At 58.2% G+C, this 21517-nt stretch overlaps 1 protein-coding gene across 18 annotated transcripts in view; it reads left to right on the forward strand.

Moving 5' to 3' along the window:
- The window catches only part of MICAL3 (microtubule associated monooxygenase, calponin and LIM domain containing 3), a 140940-nt gene extending 123297 nt beyond the window's left edge, over positions 1–17643 (forward strand). For 13 of the 18 annotated variants that reach the window (XM_043882621.1, XM_043882618.1, XM_043882617.1 and 10 more), the window contains 7 exons: positions 33–178; positions 824–934; positions 2489–2582; positions 12884–12949; positions 14800–14899; positions 15052–15125; positions 15219–17643. In XM_043882621.1, coding sequence (XP_043738556.1) covers positions 33–178; positions 824–934; positions 2489–2582; positions 12884–12949; positions 14800–14899; positions 15052–15125; positions 15219–15403 — 776 coding nt within the window. In that variant the 3' untranslated portion in view covers positions 15404–17643. Of the gene's footprint in view, positions 1–32; positions 179–823; positions 935–2488; positions 2583–6236; positions 6288–12883; positions 12950–14799; positions 14900–15051; positions 15126–15218 lie in introns of all 18 variants that reach the window. The other 5 variants (XM_043882630.1, XM_043882635.1, XM_043882624.1 and 2 more) reach the window with 4 other exon arrangements.
- The last annotated feature ends 3874 nt before the right edge of the window (positions 17644–21517 follow it).

Raw genomic sequence — 21517 nt, forward strand, 5'->3', positions numbered from 1 at the left:
CTGGGGGGAACCACACCTCACTCCCCACCCAGGTCGCCGGGGGGTGGGCCCGCTGCTCACGATCTGCTCGGCCCTGCCTCCAGAGCTGCGGACCCGGCGCCAGCTGAGCTGCTCGGAGGACTCAGACCTCTCCAGCGATGACGTCCTCGAGCGGACCTCCCAGAAGTCCAGAAAAGAGGTGGGCGGGCCGTGGCCGTGACTGTCCCTTGTTCAGCCCCCATCCCCACCCCCGGACCCCAGCCAGCCCAGTGGTCACCCCCTGCACCCGCACTCACTGTGCCTGCAAGGCACACCTTTGCAGGAGCAGCTGTTACCCTGCCGGAGCACATCCGCCTTCCTCTTGGTGCGTAGACCCCGGAGTCTGTCCCGTTCACCTGAGCTCTTCCTCCATCCGCATCAGGTAGTGAGGCTTCATTCAGAATAGAAGCGCCTGTTTACTTCAGGCTCCTCCAGGAGCCTCGGAAGTAGTGCTCATCTGAAGAAAGGGGCTTCTGATTCCAAACAGAACAGTAGAAGGACCCTGGCTTTTCTTTCTCCTTCTTTGCGTTCCCCCCACAAGCCAGAGACTTGGGGAGAACATGTGACCACGTTTACCCCCAGTCTTAAGAAAGCAGATGTCGTCATGTGGGAAACCGTAGGATGGTGGTCTCCGCAATAAAGACTGCCCCACGTCCTAACTGCCCAGCAGTCAGTGTGCAGCCGGCCTCCATCCCTCCCCTGTGGGGCACACCTCCCGTGGGGCTCCTGCAGGGACGAGGGCTGGGCATCTGTGCACACCAGCCCAGCCAGCTGCTGACCAAGGAAACCCTCTTGTCCCCTCCAGCCGAGAACTTACACTGAGGAGGAGCTGAATGCCAAGCTGACCCGACGGGTGCAGAAGGCAGCTCGGAGGCAGGCCAAGCAGGAAGAGCTGAAACGGCTGCACCGCGCCCAGGTAAGGGCAGCAGAGCCTCCCATCTTCCCAACCTGCTGCCCGCATCCACACAAGGGCGAGGGAGGAGGCGGGGCGGAGCCACTGTCCCCTGGCCTGCACCTCTGGCTCGATGCAGCTGTAGAAGCCTCGCTTGGGGGCAGCTGTTGGTGGAAACGGAGATGCCCAGCCTGGGGTCTCCCAGGTTCCCAGCTCTGGAATAACCACCGTAAACCAGCCAGTCCGGCTGGCCTCTGACACACCTGGGTTTACAGGTTGGCACTGTCCTCAGGCCCAGGCCTTCTGAGGTTTGTTTCTCCCTTTTAACAAAAAATAATTTTTTAATGTAAAGTATTCCCTGGTGGCTCATTGGTAAAGAGTCTGCCTGCCAGTGCAGAAGACACGAGTTCGATTCCTGGGTCGGGAAGATCCCCTGGAGAAGGAAATGGCAGCCCACTCCAGAATGGCCTGGAAAATACTATGGACAGAGGAGTCTGGCTAGTACAGTCCATAGGGTCACAAAGATTCAGACACGATTTAGCAACTAAACAACAACAGACTAGGGCTTCTGGGTGCAAGGTCCTCCCAGGGGTCCAGTATCCTCAAGAAACCTTGTTCCTTGCAGAGTGTGGCTGGTCCACACCACATGGGTGCTGCTGTTTTTTTCTTGAATTGAAGTATGCTTGTGTGCTAAGTTGCTTCAGTCTTGTCTGACTCTTTTCAACCCTATGGCCTGCAACCCGCCAGATTGTTCTGTCCATGGGATTCTCCAGGCAAGAGTACTGGAGTGGATTGCCATACCCTCCTTCAGGGGATCTTCCCAACCCAGGGATCAGACCTGTGTCTCATTATGTCTCTTGCATTGGCAAGCAGGTTTGGTGCCGCCTGGGAAGCCCTAATTGAAGTACAGTTGGTTTACAGTGTTATGCCAATTTTTGCTGTACTGCAAGTGACTCAGTTATACACACATAGACATTCTTTTTTTTTTTTAATCTTTTCCATGAGGGTTTATCCCAGAAGATTGGCTACAGTTCCCTGTGCTATACAGTGGGCTCTTGTTATATCCATCCTGTATATAATACTTTGCACCTCTTACTCCAAATTCCCAGTCCTTCCCTGTTTACTCCCCGCCCCCTTGGCAGCTGCAAGTCTGTGCTGGGTGTTTTTTACTCTTGTGGAAGCAGGGTTTCCAGACTGTCAGGAAGCCCTGCTGGAGCATTCTCAGCCTCTCTGTGTGCCCCGGACAGCCACCCAGATCCCAGCGTCCTGGCTACCTGAGGGTTCACCCCCCTCCCCCCTCCTCTCCCCTCCCCTCCTCCCTCATTCTGTGTGTCCTCCCCACCCTCCCCCTCACACTGCGTCCACCCCTCCCCCCTCACAGTGTCCACCCCTCCCTGTTACACTGTGTGTCCACCCCTCCTCCTCACATTCACACTGTGTATCCACCCCTCCTCCTCACACTGTGTCCTCCCCTCCCTCCCACACTCAGTGTTCTCCCCTCCCCCTCACACTGTGTCCTCCCCTCCCCCTCACAGTGTCCTCCCCTCGCCCCTTACACTCACTGTGTGTCGCCCGCAGATCATCCAGCGGCAGCTGGAGCAGGTGGAGGAGAAGCAGCGGCAGCTGGAGGAGAGGGGGGTCGCCGTGGAGAAGGCGCTGCGTGGGGAAGCAGGTACCGCTGGGCCTAGAGGACAGGGTCCTCGGGAAAGCCCCACCCCACCCCCCACGGGAGGCTAGCTGCCGTCCCACGCACGGAGTCAGTGGGTGTCCAGCAGGATTCTCTGGTCCCCTGGGATTCTCTGGTCACTGGGATCTGGGGCTTCCTGTGAAGCAAAGGAGGAGAAAGGCCTATGCATCTGGGGCTCCCCGAGCCTGGCCCCCACCCCCCGTCTCAGGGCTCCCCCTGCCCTTGTCCCCCATGTCTGCTGGTGATGCCCTGGGCTTCCCCCTCCCTCCCCTCCCCATCGTCTCCCCAAGAAGACAGTGGCTGGAAGCAGGACAGGCTGTGCACAAGGGGCCATCACAGAACTGCACGTGCAGCTCCCCACCCCTCCCACAGGCCCTGCTGTGGGTGGCATCACAGACACCCCGGGGTGGACCAGGCTCGGTCCTGGGGGCGGGCACTTGGGGCACAGCAGAGTAGAGCCTGGGAAGAGGCTGTGAGGGCCGTGTGCTGGGGCAGACCATGGGGGCCGTGCAGTCAAACCACTCTCCCCAGAGCCTGCAGAGAAAGCAAGGAGGCACCCAGCGCCCAGGATGACATCTTGGTTCAGGACTTTGAACCCCTGGACCAGCCCCACTGCAGCCCCACCCCCACTCGAGGGACTCTTCCCTGCATTCCCCAGCGTCCCCGAGTCTGGAGCCTCCACCCTTTTGTGGAGAGCACTGCAACCAGGGTCAGAACGGGCTCATGCAGCCTGCAGTGAAGACAGGTGCTGTTGTGGTTGTGCTCCAGGGTGGGGTGGAGTGAATCTCCGGGCAGGTGGGCTGAGGATAAACCAAAGAAGAAGCAGGAAAAGGTGGCCACCAGTACAGTCATCTCTGCCTCTGATCTTGCTGGAAGACTGACCGACAGCTGGCCTCCGAGTGAGTGCCTGGTGTCAGGACGCATCTGTGGGGTTCTGGAGGCCCAGCGCTCAGTGTGGAGCCAGGCAGGCACGAAGGAAGTCTCCTGTCCAGGGCCTTCCTGCACGGAATTCAGCCAGCGGTCGACACAGGGTGACCTTCAGGTGAAGAGGGGATGAGGCTGAAAGATGAGCTGTGATGTCTTGGTCTTGCCTGATCCTGGACTCTGTGCCACCAGAGTGAAAACTAGACCCTGTGTCCAGGAGTGGGGGCTCAGGTGAATGGGCAGTGCCCCCACGCTGCATGCCCTGAGCCCGGCCTCCTCAGTCAAGCCTTGACCGCCTGGAGGGAGCTGTCCTGTACCTGGTGTGAATGGGGACCCGCAGCCGTGCCCTTGCTGCTGTCTCTGCTGGCTGAAGGTGCCAGGAGGGCCCTGGGCCCTCGGATCCCACCTGCCATGGCAGACGGTGGTCCCTCACAGGGACTTCATCCTGGCATATGTTCCCCACAGCACTCATCGCCCTGCTGGCTGCCCATGGTGTGTCCTTGACGGCCCCTCGGCATTTCCTTATCAAGCTGCTGCCTGCCAAGGGGCCAGAGGAAAGGGCCCACTGGAGACTGGCCTGGGATTTTGCTGAAATTCCTCTTTCTAGTTGTTTAGATAATTACCCCTTTGCAAACATATACAACCAGAATTTCATCTGTGTCAGTGGTTTTCAAGCTGTTTTATCAGCAGCAGAATCTCTTTTTACAAGATAAATTATGGTTTCAAGTTTAAAGCGAAAAAAAAAAAGTTAATCTTAAATGTTAATGAACACAGATTGGAAAATGCAGGTTGTGGTAGAGAACTGCAAGGCTAAGAACCTCAGTGTCCAGTCCAGCCCTGGTTGCAGGGTGGGCACCGTGGTGTGCAGAGGTGGTGATTGTAAATGGAAGCAGGTCATGTACAGCCATGGGAATTCAGCGTGTGCACAGTGAGAATGGTCTAGGCATCTGAAGCTTAAAGTTGGAGCTGCTGTCGCAGCAGAATCGCTACAGATCCAACTGCAGTTTAGATTCCTGGGGAAGAACGGACCTCAGATATATGCTCCCAAACATGCAGTGAACCCAGAGCCAGCTGTACTGTGCGTCATGTTACCCGGAGGGCCGGCCTGTGCCTGGAGGGTCAGCCTGCACCTGGAGGTTCGCTCTGCACCAGGAGGGTTACCCTGCGCCTGGAGGGTCAGCCTGCGCCTGGAGGGTCAGCCTGCGCCTGGAGGATCACCCTGCGCCTGGAGGGTCAGCCTGCACCTGGAGGATCGCCCTGTGCCTGGAGGGTCAGCCTGCGCCTGGAGGGTCAGCCTATGCCTAGAGGGTCAGCTGGTAGGATACTTTGAGAGGTGGGTTCCCTGAGTGAGACTGCTCACAGGCTAGGACTTAAGTTAATGAATGAAGTGTCCTGACAGGCTGGACGGACACTCACACACACAGGGCAGAGGAAGCCTGGTGGTCCTGGGGCCGCACAGAAGCAAGTTGACCTGACAGCACAGGTCAACGTGGTGATGGGCTTCCATGGGTCACAAGCTGGTGGATCACAGATTCGAATGTGGTGTGTCCTATTGAAATTTATTGCTGAATTAGAAGTGGTTGTGAGTCAGGTATTGGGAGAGCCCAGAACACCATCTGCAGAGCCCGGGCATTCCAGAGAGCAGGGTGAAAACCAGAGTTCTGATCCAGAGTCCACTAAGCAAGACTTTCCAGCACTTCTGTCCAAATGTGCATCTCCGGTTCATATACAGGCAGTGGTACCTCTGTTGGGAAATTCCCATAATGCATTTTGGAAACAGGATGGAGTAGCTGGACACAGGAACCCGGAACTTTGCTTTCTTCATTTCAAGCACCTCACTTCCTGAGTTGTGTTCCCACCTGGCGACATCGTCTTCTCTTGGGCTTCGTGTCCTTTTGCTCTCGCTGGTGTGCTTGCCGGTGGCCGAGCCCTTGAGGAGGCCCTTGTGGGCTGAGCAGCACTGGTCAGCTCCTTTCCTGAACCAGCCATTCGGTCTCAGTCCATGGGTTCTCTGAGGTGTTACTGGTGGCCGAGCTGCCCTCCAGAGAAGGCTGACTTGAGGAGGAAAGGGTGGTAAGCTGCAGCTGACTGCGCTCGAATTTATCATGGTCCTGGGGTAACTCTTGCCGCCCTGTGACGAACAGGAGTGCTGGCGGGGCAGCTGTGGAACGAGACGCCACTGTTTTCTGCTCTCTGGGGGTCTGGTGACCTTGAGGGCCACAGAGCCTCCTTCACTCAGACCCGTTTAGCAGATGTGGTTCTGCTCCACTTGGGGTCAGTGTGGACAGGCGAGCTGAGAGCTAACACGGCCTCTTCAGGTGTTCACGTCTGGCCTTCAGCCTCTTAGTCTGGGGTTTGTGATACTGAGAAACTAGGGAAGTCCATAGCCTTTGACCTGCCCCTCACATTTTCTAAGTCTGAATTAGATGAGGTTGAATCCCAGCAGGATCTCCAGCAGAGCCAAGGCCCTGTCCCAGCTGCTGGTTGGCTACATGCTGCCCCCTTCCATCCCCCGCCCCCCCGCCTTGGTTTTCGGGACCACCCCTGGCACTGGGAGGCCTGTGGCCGAAGCATGTGTATGGGGGTGCCTGGGGGAAACGCATGCTTTCTGCTGCCTCCCTGGGTGTTTCTTATGCTTCACGCCCTTGACTGCCAGAGACTGGGGGGCCAGAGGGTTACCTGATCCAATAACACTTCCCCGATTCCTTGTTGTAGACTATTGGGGAGAGTCTTATTACACTGACCTCATCGACTTGCATCTGGGTGGTATGTATGCAGACCTGTTACAGAACTAACCCTGCTGACTCCCCCCTCCTCCCCCGCCCCCGCTCACAAAGAGCAAGAAGTCAGCCTGATAACCATAACCGGATGGTAAAGCACAGGCCCTTTTCCAGCTCAAACAGAGCAGTGTGCTGACTCGGCCTCGCCATACGTGCGTGGCGGGGGAGACCTGAGACAGCCCTTGTTGCTGGGCCTGAACTGGCCTGAACTGGTAAATTTACAGGTTCACCAGCCGCAGCATCAGCCTCTGATCCAATCTGCATCCCAGCCCCACTGACACTGTTTGGTCGTTTGATGGTAGTAACTGGTGTGCGTGCACATACACACTCAGGCAAGCACGCACATGCTCCACCACAATCTTCCCGAGCTCCCTCCCTCACACTTCCCCCAGGATGCCCATAGCCTCCGTCAGCACATGTTTATGCTGACCTGAAAGGTCCGGGTGCCCAGGGGAGGCGTCTGTGAATGTTCCCCCTGCTCTGTCCTGGGACTACTGTGTCCTCTTTTCACCAAACTCAGAAGTCGAGACCAGTCCTGTGTGTGTGGTCCCTGCAGCCTCCAGACCCGGGCCTGTTAGAACTGCAGAGTCTCACCCCCTCCTCCCACCCTCACCGCTGACCTTCTGAGTCAGGGATCCTGGAGGTGAGGCCTGGTCCCCTGCTTTAGCAAGCGTCCCAGGCCACGTCTACAGTAGAGCCACTGTCTCAGAGGAGTCCAGTCTGCGGGTGTCTTGCTGTACAAGGCTCACCATTCGTGCTGGACCAGAGAAGCACCCAGGCAGGAGTATCGCCTTTAGACCTGGGTGGTGACTCTCCTGGACGGCTGCCCTCATGTCAGGAGCTGAGCCAGCGGCTACTCCCGGGGCTCCCAGGCCCAGCGCTTTCTTGGAGTCCTGCATCCTGGTCAGGTGGTCAGACCTCTTTGTCTCCCAGGCAGGCTCTGTGCCTGAAAGTGGTCAAGAGCGGGCAAGATCTTTCTCTCTCATTTTTTTTTTACCATACTTCCATTCTTCTAAGAGAGTCTCTTTTTGGCCCATTCATTTAAAAACCAAGCATGATTGTAATTGCAACTCAAGATAGAGCCCTGGTCTTAGAGAGCTACACCAGTAAGGAGGCTTCCGGCCTCCTTGGGGTGGGTGTCCTGGCCTCCCCTCTGCTTTCTGATCCCAGGTCCCCGGGTCCACCCTCTCCACGGCCCTCCAGGGCTCGAGCTTCCAGTGTCCAGGTGCTGCCACCTCATGGCCATTGGTGCTGTAAAAGGGCTCATGCTTACACCCCAACTAACAGATCCCACCCTGACTAATGTCCTGGGCTCACTTTCTGCCTCCTCCTGACACCTCTGGGAACGTCTGTGTCAATTCCAAATGAATCTCAATTGTTTTGTTTAATTCAAAGTCTCCTGGGAAGGACTGTCAAACCTATTTCTTTGAAACTGCATTCAGCCTCCCCTCCCAGCTTGAGGTCGTCAGCCACACTGATGACCTCGTGTGGCCAGTTCTGTTCCCTTTACTGCTGATGCTTGAGTGATAAGATGCTGGCTGTTTCCATTTCTGTGTCCCTGGATTCCAGCTTCCAGCCTTCTGGATTTAGAATTCCAACAAGTTCTGGGGGAGAGTGAAATATGTAGAAAGAGGAGCTCAGTGTATCTGAATTAAAAACCCCTGCTGCCTGATTCGCATCCTCACCCATCAGCCCGCTGTGGCTCTAGGGTCTCCGCCCTCACATGGCAGCTACCGCCACCCACAAGTCTAGGGGGAGAAGGTAGTTGTCAGAAGCAGCTCCCGTTTCAGTTCCTGCTGATGTCTCCTCCACGGAGCACTTGGCAGTCTCATTATTTGGTGGAATTTTACCCTCTTGAAATCTGGAGCCTGAGATGTAGAGCCTGATTACTTGTCTGCTGCATGGGCTCAGTTGCTCAGTTGTATCCAACTCTTTGTGGCCGCATGGACTATAGCCCACCAGGTTGCATCCCCAGAGGGCCACGGGAACCCAGTACTGATTGTGCTTCCTGTGAGGTGAGAGGGAGAAGTCCAGGCTGAAGTCCCTGCCCAGCCCCTGCCTGTCTCACTGTCATGCCCCCCTGGGGTCTTAGAGTGACTCTCAGCTGACTTAAAGGCTCCAGACCTGTTGAAAGTCTTCTTTTGAGCCAGAGAGTATCAAGACTCCTCTTCACAGAGCTGCACCTTGGGATTGCAGAGGACCCATTAAAGAACAGAGACAGGGTCCTGCTGCCCAGCCACCGCCCTTGTTGCTCTAGACCAGGGAGGAGACCTGGACGTCTTCAGGTGAAGACTGTATCTCTTCCGGAGAACTTTGAATTAGAAATATTCACACCCCATTTCTGGTTTCCAGACTTCACCTCTTGATTTGTACACCTCCAGGGGAAATGGAAAGAGCATGAGTGGTTTAGAAATGGCATAAGGGACTGGGGAGGGGGTTTTCATTTTTTGCCATGGGTTGTGATGGGGATGTGTGCCCACCCGGCTCTGAGCCTTCCTGTGCTGTCCGCTCCCCTGAGTTGATGCTGGGAGATTGTTGGCTGATCTGTTCTGTCTGAGCATGAGCCTGGCTTGGTTTTGCTTTTAGGAAATGTCAGTCCTTGAGATTCCCCAGCATTCCTGTGTGTGCGTGTGTGTGTCCCAGTCTGTGTGTGTGCATGTCCAAGCCTGTGTGTGTGCGCGTACACGTGTGTGTCTCAATCTGTGTGTGCACACACATGTGTGTGTCCCAGCCTATGTGTGTGCACATGTGTGTGTGTATGTCCCAGCCTGTGTGTGTGCACATGTATGCGCACGGGCGTGTCCCACCCTGTGTGTGTGTTTGTTAGAGCTCAGTTTTCATGTGCTTTTTCCCTCTTCGTTTCCCCCCAGTCTAGAGGTTTGTCTCATACTGAATTTCCCAATAAGGCATCTCCCCAGCTCTATGCTTGTAGGCCAGGGCTGTCAGGGAGAACCTTCTATCCCGTCAGATGCAGCACGCCACCATGCGGGTTGCAAACCAGCCACAGTGTTCTAGTTACCCTGAGGGTCCCTGCAGTGAGGCGACAAGGCGGGAGGGAGGATGCGGTGCTTCGGACAAAGCCTGTATGAAGAAACAGGAGAGATGGAAGCAGAGAAAGAACAAGCGGAGAGGAGGAATTGCCACCAGACTGGCTGTGACTGCCCGCTGTCCACAGCCCATGGGGTCCTGCCGGCCCCAGGCCACACAAGAGGCACGGTGATGTCAGAGCGACCCTGAGCGGGGAAATGAGACTGGCTTCAGGCCGCTTTGTGTCCCCAGCCCCACCACTCACCCTCTGGGCCTCTCCATTCAGCGAGGAAGGGCGGCGCAGTGACCCTTCCAGGTCTGGCGCCCGCCCCCTCCTCAGGCTGCCTCCGTTTGTTGGGTTTGCTTCCCAAAGGAAGGCCCTCTGCACTGGGTGGGGGAGTGAGGCAGATCCTGGCCGGGGTGTGCACGGTTGACCCTGCGCCTCGGGGCCCTCCTTGGACAGCAGAGCTGCCGATACTGTCTGGGCAGCCGCTGGGGCCAGTGCTGGGGCTCGACAAGGCTGCCGGTGTGCCCGTGTTTTGGTCTCTGACACACTCTCATGCCCAGTGCATACAGCTCTCTGGAATCCGTGGGATGTGCCTCGCTGCACGATGATAAGTTGCAGCTTTTCAAACTCTTGACTCGTGTGGCCTGCCCCGATGTCAGGGAGGGTGGGTGCTGGTGACCGTCACGCCCTTAGGGCTGTGGGCTGTGGGCACTCGGGGTGGTGACTGGGGTCTGCGAGTGATGCACAAACAGGAGCATGACTAACAGAAGTGACTTCTGTTTGCTGTGAGAGTGACGACCATTCTGCGCCTCCCGCGGGTGAACCACATCTGTGTCTCTCACATCTCCAGACAAGGAGAGATTAGCTTCAAACTGCGCCTCTGTGCCTCCCTTGCACACTTATGTCAGGTTCAGGCCTGGGGTGGAAGCTCACCTTGTTTGGTTGGTTTTTCTTCTCCTTAAAACAGTATTTATTGGTTGGTTTTCTGATTATAAAGTATATACTGTGCAAACACCAGAGCCCTCAGGAAGGTTCAGAAGAGCGTCACAACCCACCCTTCGGGGCTCTGGCCGTTTTGTGTCTGCACTGCCCGTTGCCACCAGGGAGCCCCTCCAGATTTCTGTCCTGAGTCCTGTTCTGTGGTCTCATGCTGTCCTCTGTACGGAAGGGCGTCTAGGACGTGCTCTGCATAAAAGGGTCTAAAGCTGTGTTCCGTGATGTCTGGAAGGGGAAGCACATCCTCACTGCACCTGCAGGCACAGGCTTCCTTGTTTGGATGCGTGTGACCATGTTGAGTCCCTGACCTTGCTGACGAGCACAGATGCTGTTCCACTGTTTCCACAGCCTGTTCGTGTGTAACATCTGTCCCAGGGGGCAGCAGAGGTGGGGACCCTATTGTTTGAGGGTGTGTGCAGGTGTCTGAGCACCCATCTTGAGGCAGAGAAGGCTGGATGTAGACGAGTATAAGCTGAGGGTGTTTGTAAGAAAGGAGCTTCTTGCTTGCCTCAGTGACCAGCTGGTCATGGCCACATCTGTCCAGAACACTGAATCACTGTGATCGCTGCACATGCACCACACATACAGCCTCTGCACACACCATCCACACACACACAGCCTCTGCACACCCACCACACACCAATGGCCTCTGCACATACCCTCCACACACACACATGGCCTCTGCACACACACAGAGCCTGTGAACACACCCACCACACACACACAGCCTCTGACACACCCACCACACACCAATGGCCTCTGCACATACCCTCCACACACACAGCCTCTGACACCCCCACCACACACACAGGCTCTGCACCCGCCCACCACACACACACAGCCTCTGCACATACCCACCACACACATGGCCTCTGCACACCCACCACACACACACAGCCTCTGCACACCCACCACACACACACACACGGCCTCTGCGCCCACCACACACACACACACACACGGCCTCTGCGCCCACCCACCACACACACACACACACGGCCTCTGCGCCCACCCACCACACACACACACGGCCTCTGCGCCCACCCACCACACACACACAGCCTCTGCACACACCCACCACACACACACAGCCTCTGCGCCCACCACACACACACACAGCCTCTGCCCACACCCACCACACACACACAGCCTCTGCGCCCACCCACCACACACACACAGCCTCTGCACACACCCACTATACACACACAGCCTCTGCACACACCCACCACACACACACACACAGCCTCTGCACACCCACCACACACACACACGGCCTCTGCGCCCACCACACACACAGCCTCTGCACACCCACCACACACACACACGGCCTCTGCGCCCACCACACACACACCCACACGGCCTCTGCGCCCACCCACCACACACACACAGCCTCTGCACACACCCACCACACACACACAGCCTCTGCCCACACCCACCACACACACACAGCCTTTGCACACCCACCACACACACACATGGCCTCTGTCCACACCCACCATACACCCAGAGCCTCTGTCTGCTTTAGACCCGAAGTTTCGCCTGATACCAGGCTCAAAAGCCTACAGAGAACACGCAAAAGGATGTTAAAGAAAGAGAACACAGGGCACCTGCACTCGCTCCTGTCGCCCGGTGACGGGCCTCTCAGCTCACGTCTGCTTGGCCCTCGTGTTCACCTAAACAGGGTTCTCTCTAACGGCCCAGCCCCTGCTCCCCGCCCTGGGGGCCGTGGCTCCTGCATGTGCCTGTGGTTCTGTGATGGTCCCTTGCTGAGCAGGTCCGCTCCCTTGAGAGCCCAGGCCCCGAGTCCAGCCGTGTCCCCTGCACGCCCTCTGCTCTCAGTCGCCCCGTCCACGACTCCCTGGCTTTGTTTCTGTGAGCTTTGGACTTGTCCACAGTGTAGCAGTGTGCCCGCTGTGGTGTCGGCCCTTGGAGGAGAGGAAGGGGCAGGAGAGGGGTGCTCAGCTCTCCAAGGCCAGAGGCGGGGTGGTGATTCATCCAGATGGGGCTGCCTCTGGGGAACTCATTGGGCCAACAAGTCCTTGCTCAGGGTCAGAGCAGAGCGGGTGTCGGCCCTGGGGGCCCATCAGAGGGCGCTGCCTCTGTGGGTTCAACACCAGGAGAGCCCCAGCGCTTAGATTTACCCACATGGTGATCTTGAGAACTCTCACTCATGCAGGCCTGCTGGCACATTGGGTGTTTTCAAGGAGGATCACCAAGCCCCAGAGGCGCCCGTAGTCATTTTTAGCTTCCCACCCTGCCAAGCAAGGACCTGAGGAAGACAGAGTGCCCGCCCGCCTGGGCCCAGGGCTGCTCCTGACCAGTTTCTGTGCTGGATGAAGGAAGGACTGAACTCATTCGTAGATTGTGTTTCCCTTGCTTCTGCTTTTCCATTTCTTGTATTTTTTTTTCTTTTCCTCCTGTTGTTCCTTTCTCACTTTAATGCTTTTTGTCCACTTCACCTTCTCCCTGTCCCTCCCCACTTCCGAATGCCTCCTCCTCCTCTCTGTCCGTGTCGTCTCCTCCTCCTCCTCCTTGTTTGGCCCTTTTTGAAGTTGAGCCCAGTGGCGGGACTCCACGGCGTAGACCTCTCTCCTTCTGCCCTTGCTGTGTCCAGGAAGGTAACGTAACCCCCACCTCCTCCCCGCGGCCTCTCAGGGGCGTAGCGACACTAGTCAAGCAGGGACCCGAAGCCCAGCTCTTTCTCTTCTTCCTCTGACACCTGGTAGCCCTGTTACAAACCCCTGAGTATGTGGCAGTCCCTCACAAGGTACAGTATCCCTTCGACTGTCTTGGGGGGACTGGGGAGTGGGGTGAAACCAGGGAGCAGGTCCAGCCCTCGGGCCGCTCAGGCTGCAGTGACCGCAGTTCCAGGTCACCGCTCGTGGTCGGGCCCTTCCGCCTCACATCCCGGGAGGCGGGCAGTGATTTGTGCTGGTGGAGTCGAGGAATACTGTCCTTACCAAGGCTGGTCTACGCAGACAAGCACTTTCCAGACAAGCACTGAAAGCAGACTTCTTTCCCTGTGTCTTGCTGAGTGTGTGTGTTAACTCTGTCTGGTTTGCAGTCCGTTGTGGTGGTGATTGTCGTTGACCGCATGCGGGCGGGGCCGGGGAGTGTGGCTCCTGCTAACCCGCTAACCTTCCTCTTCCCTCCCCGGCGCTCGCTCCCCGCTGACCGCCACCAGCCACGTCCATCTCGGCCGTCCCTCTGGAGCTGGCTTGAGCAGTGAGGGAGGCGTCCCGGCACCCCGGGATCACCCTCCACACCCTGTGGGTGCCCCGTGCAGAGCCGCTCAAGAAGGAATGGGCACAGCTGGACGGGGCTGCTTTCGAAGCCAAAGAGTCGAGTTGCCCGGCGGGCAGGGAGAGCTGGCCCAGCACTCAGCTCGTGCTGCACAGCGGCCAGGGCCCAGGGCAGTGCAGTGCAGACGTGCCCTGCCCTCTGGGTTTGATCTTCCTGGGAGAGGACTTCCGACCCATGCCCCCAGAGCTCGGAGAGATCTCTTAGCTCAGCTGTGAGCAGACTTCAGGGCCCATGAGCACGTGGTGTCCTTGGGAGAGGTACCAGCTGTGCTCACGTGCAGTTCCCTAGGAAGACAGCCCCCAGCTTCCCTGAGACTGAGGGCGGCTTGTAATCCGAAAACAGCCAAGAGCCACCACAGTCTGGTTTCTGCACCTGGGCGGGACCCACCACAGCCGTGGGCTTCCTGGTGTCCCCCCGTGGTATGGCTTCTTGGAAGGCTCTTCTTTCTCTCCCCCTGCCGCAGCTGAGCCTGAAGGGGGTCAGGCCACTGCTGGTAGATACCGAGGTGTTGGCCGAGGGGGTGCGGGCATCTGAGTGTGGGCGTCAGGGGCCCCGGAAGCTGCAGCTGGGCTTGGATCAGAGGGGGGAACCTGCAGTCTCCCTGCCCTGGGAGAGACCCCCACGCCTCCTGGGGCTGTGCTGCCATGCAGGGGTTGTGGGGAGCACTTGTCAGGAGCCCGAGGGGCCACAAGATTGAGAGAGGCACCTCCCTGGTCAGGATGTCAGAAACGAGGCAGCCTAGGGTCAGCGGCCACAGCGAAATGCTGGCCCCCTCACTCAAGGGTCCCAGAAAGCAAGGGCAAGTGTGCTTCTAGCCTGCCATCTGCCTCTTCATTAGACTGGTCCCCTCAAAGCAGACCTAGGACCCAGCAAGTCCCAAATACATGCGAAATGAATGGAAAAGAAAAGGAGGGCAGAGCACTGAGAACCTCCCCAGAGAAAGCAAGTGGTCCAGCAGGAGGGGCCAGGCGAGCCACTGGGGGGTGAGGGCCGGCCGAGGGGGACAGAGGAAGGCGCAGGCTGCCCTGGGGGTGCGTGGTGCCCTCGTGGCCCAAGACACACGGCCTGGCCTGGGCACAGCAGGCAGCCCTCCGCATTTGTCCCCGTGTGACAGTCCTTGGCGGGAGATGGCGGCACTGTGGCCTGACATGCCCTCTCTCGGCAGGCATGGGCAAGAAGGATGACCCCAAGCTGATGCAGGAGTGGTTCAAGCTGGTGCAGGAGAAGAACGCCATGGTGCGCTACGAGTCGGAGCTGATGATCTTGTGAGTTCCCTGGGCAGGGGTGGAAGGGGGCATGGGCCCAGGGCCTGTTGCAGCAGAAGCATAGCCCCTCCTAGTGTGGGGGATGAGGGCTGTGCCACACCCACCAGTCACCTCCTTGTTTCCCTTTCCCCCCAAACCCCCGGAAACCCCAGTGCTCGGGAGCTGGAGCTGGAGGACCGGCAGAGCCGGCTGCAGCAGGAGCTCCGCGAGCGGATGGCGGTGGAAGGTAGGCGGGGTGAGGCAGGGCGGGCACGGGGGCAGTTGGGGCAGGCTCCCTGCCTCCGCCCTGCAGGGGACTCACCTGTGTGGTTCTGCCCAGACCACCTGAAGACGGAGGAGGAGTTGGCAGAGGAGAAGAGGATCCTGAACGAGATGCTGGAGGTGGTGGAGCAGAGAGACGCCCTGGTGGCCCTGCTGGAGGAACAGCGGTTGCGGGAGAAGGAGGAGGACAAGGACCTGGAGGCCGCCATGCTGTCCAAGGGCTTCAGCCTGCACTGGTCCTGAGCACCCGCCCAAGCCTGGCTGGTCTGTCCACTGCCTGAGCCGGGCTGCTTCTCCCAGATCCCCCTCCCGGACCCCAGGTCTGAGTGGGCCTGGCGCCTCCGGGGAATTTGCACTCAGGTCCACGTGGCTCTGAGAAGGGTTCAGGCACCTGAGCTATGGGGAGCCCTGGGTGAAGCTGGTTGTCCAACGGCTCAGCCTCCTTGGAGGAAGTCCCCTGCCCACCCACTCCAGAGCGCGAGAGTGTAGGGGCGTGCCCAGGAAAGGTGTCTGGGAGGACGCAGTGACCACGCTTCCCTGGCACCATGCAGAAGTGGATGAGAAGCCCAGCTCACACCCCAGGCCTCTCCTGGCTGTGCCCTGCGGCTGCTGCATTTGCTTTTAATTCACAACACTGGAAAATACTGACTGGGGTCAGGCAGGGACCCGAGTTCTGGCCCCGCCAGCAGGCTGGCCTTGTCATGGACGCCTCGTGGCGGGTGGGAGGCTGTCCTCCATGCCTGGTTCCTGTGCTTGCACCAAACAAGGCTTACAGCCTGGGAGATGCAGCCTCTGGGGACCCTCTTTGTCAATTAACTTATTTTTTTATACTTGAAGAGAAGCAGCTTCACTTTTGTATCTTTACTGGGACCCTGATGCCCTGGCACCCGGGTCGGGGTGTGGACCTGGGTCCCATCTGACTGTGCTGCCCTCCATTCATCACCCCCTTCTTCCTGGGGCTGACCGGAGCCCTCCTGTCAGAGAGACCCTGTGTGGGCCCCAATGCGCTGCTCCCATCCCCTGTGCCTGGCCCCAGGTGTCCACGTCTGCACCGCTCACTCATCAAGAATGTACTTGAGCTGCTGGAGGCCAGGCCGCGGGCCAGGTACCGCTCAGAATCCTCCCTGTTGAAATCCCGGGTCCATGGGACCTGTGTTTTTCTCCGTTTTGGAGCCAAGGTCTCATCTCCCACGTTGACTGAAGACGGTTTAGGCTGTGGCACCAGCGTGAGGGACCCTGCTTGGTGAGGCCCGGACCCAGCAACCGGAGCTGCGGTGACAGCACTCAGACGGAACTCTGGTCGGGAAGTCACACACACACACACAAACACACACACGGCAGCTTCTGCCCAGCTCCCTGCTCACGCCTCTTCGTGGGGAGGCACTCTCGGGCCGTGGTTCAGCCAGAGGCTGACCGTGTCCAGCTCCCAGAATCTGCAGTGGCCGTACCCGTCTGCAGAGGAGCTCGGTCGGTGCCAGGCCGGTCCCGAGACCCTCCAGCCCGCCTGGTGGAGCAGGACCACACGCTGGAAAGGGAGGCTGTAGGGGCAGGATGAGGGGCATCCATACCAGCCTCGGAACGTCCTTGGGGAACCACATCGTGCCTCAACTTGAACACATTCATTCTCACGCAAAGGAGCAGAGAACTGTCTTCTTGAGTCTGTCCCAAAGCTGTCATCTGTCACCCCCTGGAATCCAGGGGGCTCGTGGCTCTGACCCTCACTTCCTGCTTGTTGAGGCAGAGCCTCTATTTCTGTTCTCCTTTCTTAACAGGGGAGCAGAGGGTGTTCTAGATTCCATCTTTAAACCCCAGCCTTCCGATAAAACTGGGCTTGGGACAGGATTCATCGCCTGTGTGGCCTTTGCCAACCCTTCCCACCCACCACCCGGTGCACCGTGACTGCCAGGCCCGTCCACCCAGGACGAGGACGCGTTTATGAAGTAGCCAGAAGGGACGCGGCACTGCCCTGCGGAAGCGCACCATGCCTGCCGACATGAGGAAGGCCTGGAGCTGCAGAGAAGCTCAGAAATGCTCCCCAGCTCCCTTCCGCGGTGCTGCGACTTCAGGTTCCAGTGGAGCACTTTTTCTGAACGCTCCATTTCATAACCACTAGTGTGCAGGTTGTCGTAGTGCCTGCTGACAGGCTGCTGCAGTTTCCAGCTCTGGGGATGCACAGCTCCTGTCTCGTCCCCACGCGGGCAGGGCCGCAGGAAGTCTCCCTCTGCAGCGCTGGGTGTGGGTGAGCCCACGCCACAGCCGAGGGCTCAGCCTGCTCAGATGGCGTCTTCCAGCCTTCGCCCCAGGAGCCATCCTCCAGCTGCCCTGACCAGCAATGAGAGGCTATTCCCGATCTTTTCAAAGAGCAGGATTTTTTTCAGTAGGGCAGAAAGTGGAGTTTACAGAAAACAACTTTAGAGGTGGAAACAACTGACCTACAAAGGGGAATGGGCCATTTTATGCGCAATAAAAGTTTCTAAAAGGAACGCAGAGTGTATGTCTTAACTCACTCTCCTGAAGTTGATAGGACCCTGGGCACCACCCTTCAGGGGTGGTGTCCACACATGGCAGCGTGCCTGTGGGTTTGAAGAGTGTACTTTTGTGCCTTTTCAGCCAGCTTTATTTTTGTTCATATTATTCTGTCTCAGTTGCCCACCGAAACCACTTGAGCAGGTGTGTGGAGTGACCAGGGGGTACGAGGCTGCCCTTCAGAGCGGGGCCAGCAGAGTGTCCTCCTTGTCAGGGTGACCCTGAGGCCCGCAACCTGGTGCCAGGAGGGTCTGCAGCCTCCAGGCCTAAGTTGGTGAGATGTGTTGACCTCCCCAAGTGCATTCGGGGTGCAGGGGCTGAAAGAGGCCTGACGTCCTGGCCCCTGTGTGCTCCTTGGTGTGCTGACCGCAGGGGTATGGCACCTCCCTCATCCCAGAGCAGATCCCCAGGGCACAGGCTGCCCTTGGCAGTGGCAGTGGGTGGGCCAGCACTGAGCAAGGCAGCTACTTCCCGGAGCCTCTGGCACCATGTGGGCATCGGCAGAAAAGAGTCAGAGCGTGACCTGACGTTCTGGGCAGGAGGTGTGGGTCGGGCCGGTGCCTGCAGGGGAGGGGCCGTGCTGACCCCTTTTGGTTCCTCAGGGCCCGTGATTAGAGCTGGAGACGGGCAGGGTTGGCTGCGGTTCACAGGTGCCCACGTGGCAGCAGGTGGTGGTGGCTTCAGGCTGACAGCAGAGGGCAAGCCGCCTGGAGCTGCTACCGTTCCTTGTGAGGACCCACCTCATCTGTGGCTCCGAGTCTATCCAGAGCCTGGTGGCCATGGCCCTGTCATAGGAGCTGCAGTGGGAAGTGGGAAGCACACACAGGCTGTCTCTCTGATCAAAAGACTCTCCCCGTGGGACGCTCAGTGAGGAGGGAGGAAGCCATCCGTCCTGGTAGCTGGGCCAGGGCAGGACACACGGGCCTCCAGCATGGCTCCCAGACGGCCTGTGGCTGCGGGCTTGGCAGGTGGCGTCTGGTGGCATCCCCACCTCCCATGTCCCCTCCCCGAGGTGGCCTGGCAGCTGGGACTTCATCTGGCAGTGGAGCTCCAGATGCTGTGGATCTGAGGGGCCACCTGTTCGCAGAAAGACGCAGAGGGAGACAACGGCCGGCACACACACCACCCCATCCCCACGCTGCCTCTCAGAGCCGGGTGCTGGTTCTGGGGTGGGACCGGGCTGGATGGGATCCAGCCAAGGACCTTACCCCAGCAGTGCATGGCCTGATTCCTGGAGACTAGTTCCCAAAGGCCCCAAAGGGCTGAGGCGCCTGCGTCTTGCATATGCCTCACCTGGCATGATTTGACGTTCTCCTCGGAAGGTTGGAGACCCAGGAGGACAGAGGAGCTGGTCCCTTTAGCCCAGGGCTACCTCACGCAGTCTGCCGAGCCCACAGAGTTGCAGTTTACTTGTGATGATTTTAAATGCGGGCCCAAATCTCTGTTTCATCCCAGGAACTTAGTTTACTGCTCTGCAGAGACAGCATCTCAGGACGTTCCGAGGGGCCACCACCAGGAGAGCATGAGGCTGGATGATGCTAGGCCTTCCACAGTCAGCTGGAGGGGACCTCCCAGAAGGCCTCCATCCCTGTTCCTGGAAGTTGCGGAGAGTAGCCTGGGCTGCCAGGTTTTCCGGTGGAGAGATGTCCGGAAAAAGCCTCCAGAAGAGCCAGGTGTCTTCACCCTCCTAGGGAGGGTTGCAGAGGTAAACAAGGATGAGACCTGTTGGTGGTGACCATGTCCTTGGCGGGAAGGAGGGGGAGCAGGGAGGAAGTGGCAGGGCTAAAGTCAGGTGCTATTTCTCCTTCTGTGTGGAAGAGGATCTCTTTCCCACTTAATAAGCAGATGCACACCCTCGGGGCAGGACTCCCCCATTAAAGCCCCTGCAGGCCCCCCAACTAGTGGGCATCCAATGGGGCCAGGCTGCCATGTCTCAACAACCCCCAGCGTCCCCGCCTCCAACAACCTCCACTCCCTCCTCTGCTGCAGGTCTGGAAGGAGTGGTCAGTAGAACAGGGCCTTCTGCCCCAAGCTCTTTGTCCAGGCTGAGGACAGCCGCTCCTCCAGCATCTCCCAGGGGCCCTGGGGTGGGGTGGTGGGAGGAAGCTCACCTCTGCTGCTGGAGAAGCTGGGTGGGAGGGTGAGGGATGAAAGACTTGTCGGAACAACTAGGAGCCCGCTGGTGTCACCTGGGCTCTTCCCTGGAGTCGATTCTGACCACAGCCAGGCCACTGGGGCCCAGAGGGTCCCTGTGGAATTTTCTCAGGCACCAGGCAGTCCTGTGGAAGTGACTCTGCCCTGGTTCCCGGGGTGGAGGCCTCCCTGGTTAATGTTGGCTGTTGGCTGGAGCTTTGCCCGCTCCAGGGCCGGCAGCTCTCCTCCCCCTCTCCACCGGCAGGATTTGCACTACCGTCCTCTCTCCTGACTCTGCTGCCTGTCCTTCAAGGTCCAGAGCCTCGACTGTCTTGGTGGGAAAGCACCTTGGAGGTTGGGAGCTGGTCCACCCCTGCCCAGGCCTAGACCTTTCTCCATGGATGGGGTGGTGGCCCCTTCCAATCAGCCACTCGCCCTCTGCCTCCACACCCTGGCCTCCCACAGTGGCCCCTCGGAATGGGGCAGGGAGCACAGAGGAGGACCCTGCAGGGCCCTGGTGCCGGAAAGTGCTCTCCCAGCCTCTGCTGGTCTGGCTGACGGTCTAGAGCTGAGAGGGCCCAACCCGCAGGAACTGACTTTCAGTCTCGATCCCTGCAGTGAAGCGCTGGAGTAGCCGGGATGGAGGAAGGCTTGACCCCACAGATTAGGAGTCAGCTGGGTGCCAGGTGGGAGGAAGTGGTGTCTGGGAGCCCTAGAGGCAGGACAGGGGCATCTTGGGAGGGGCATCCAGGGGTGGGGCATGAGCTCAGCTGCTGCCTAGAGCCCCCACCCCAAAGGGATTTGTTTTCGGGAAGTCAGGCCTCACTTCCTAGGTTTCAAGGGACATGAGCCCATCAAAACAGCAGCAACAGTATGCACGGCCCCTCAGAGTCCCGAACTCAGCCCTGCAGGCTCCCAGGGCCCTTGGCTTGTCCTTCCAGCCCAGGCTCTGTGGTGGAAGCAGCTCAGGAGGAAGGTAGGAGACGTCCCTGTGCCCCTTTCCTCTTCCTGCCCCTTCAGAACCCAGCGCCCTCTGCCTGGATCACCTTCCAACCCCTTACTTCTGACTCCTGGCGACCCAAACAACAGCTTGATATTTGTACACATTACAAATCGATCACCAGTTGGTCTAGTTAACATCATCCATCACCTCACATACTGAAATTTTTTTTTCTCTGGATGAAAACCTGTAAGGTCTACTCTCTCAGCAACTTTCATGTACACAACACAGCAGTGTTAACCAGTCCCCGTGCAGAATATTTCATTCCCGGGACGTATTGGTTTTATAACTGGAAGTTTGGGTCTTTCGACCCCCTTCACCATACCACCCACACCCGACCCCTGCCTCTGGGAACCACCAGTCTGTTTTCTGTATCTGTGAGTTTAGGTGTTTTTAGATTCCACATGTAAGTGAGATCACACAGCATTTGTTTTTCTCTGACTTATCTCACTAAGCATAATGCCCTCACAGTCCATCTACATTCTTGCAAAGAGCAGGAACTCCCATTTATGGCTGAACAGTATTCCATTTCAGTTCAGTTCAGCCGCTCATATATATACACATAAACACACACACACCCACACACACATCTTCGTTACTGGTTTATCAGCCCTCGGACACTGAGGTTGTCCCTGTTCCTTGGTTGTTGTAAATAATGCTACAGTGAATGTAGAGGTACAGAGAGCTCTTCAAGATAG

Source organism: Cervus elaphus, chromosome 22, assembly GCF_910594005.1.
Source record: "Cervus elaphus chromosome 22, mCerEla1.1, whole genome shotgun sequence".
Lineage (NCBI taxonomy): Eukaryota > Metazoa > Chordata > Mammalia > Artiodactyla > Cervidae > Cervus > Cervus elaphus.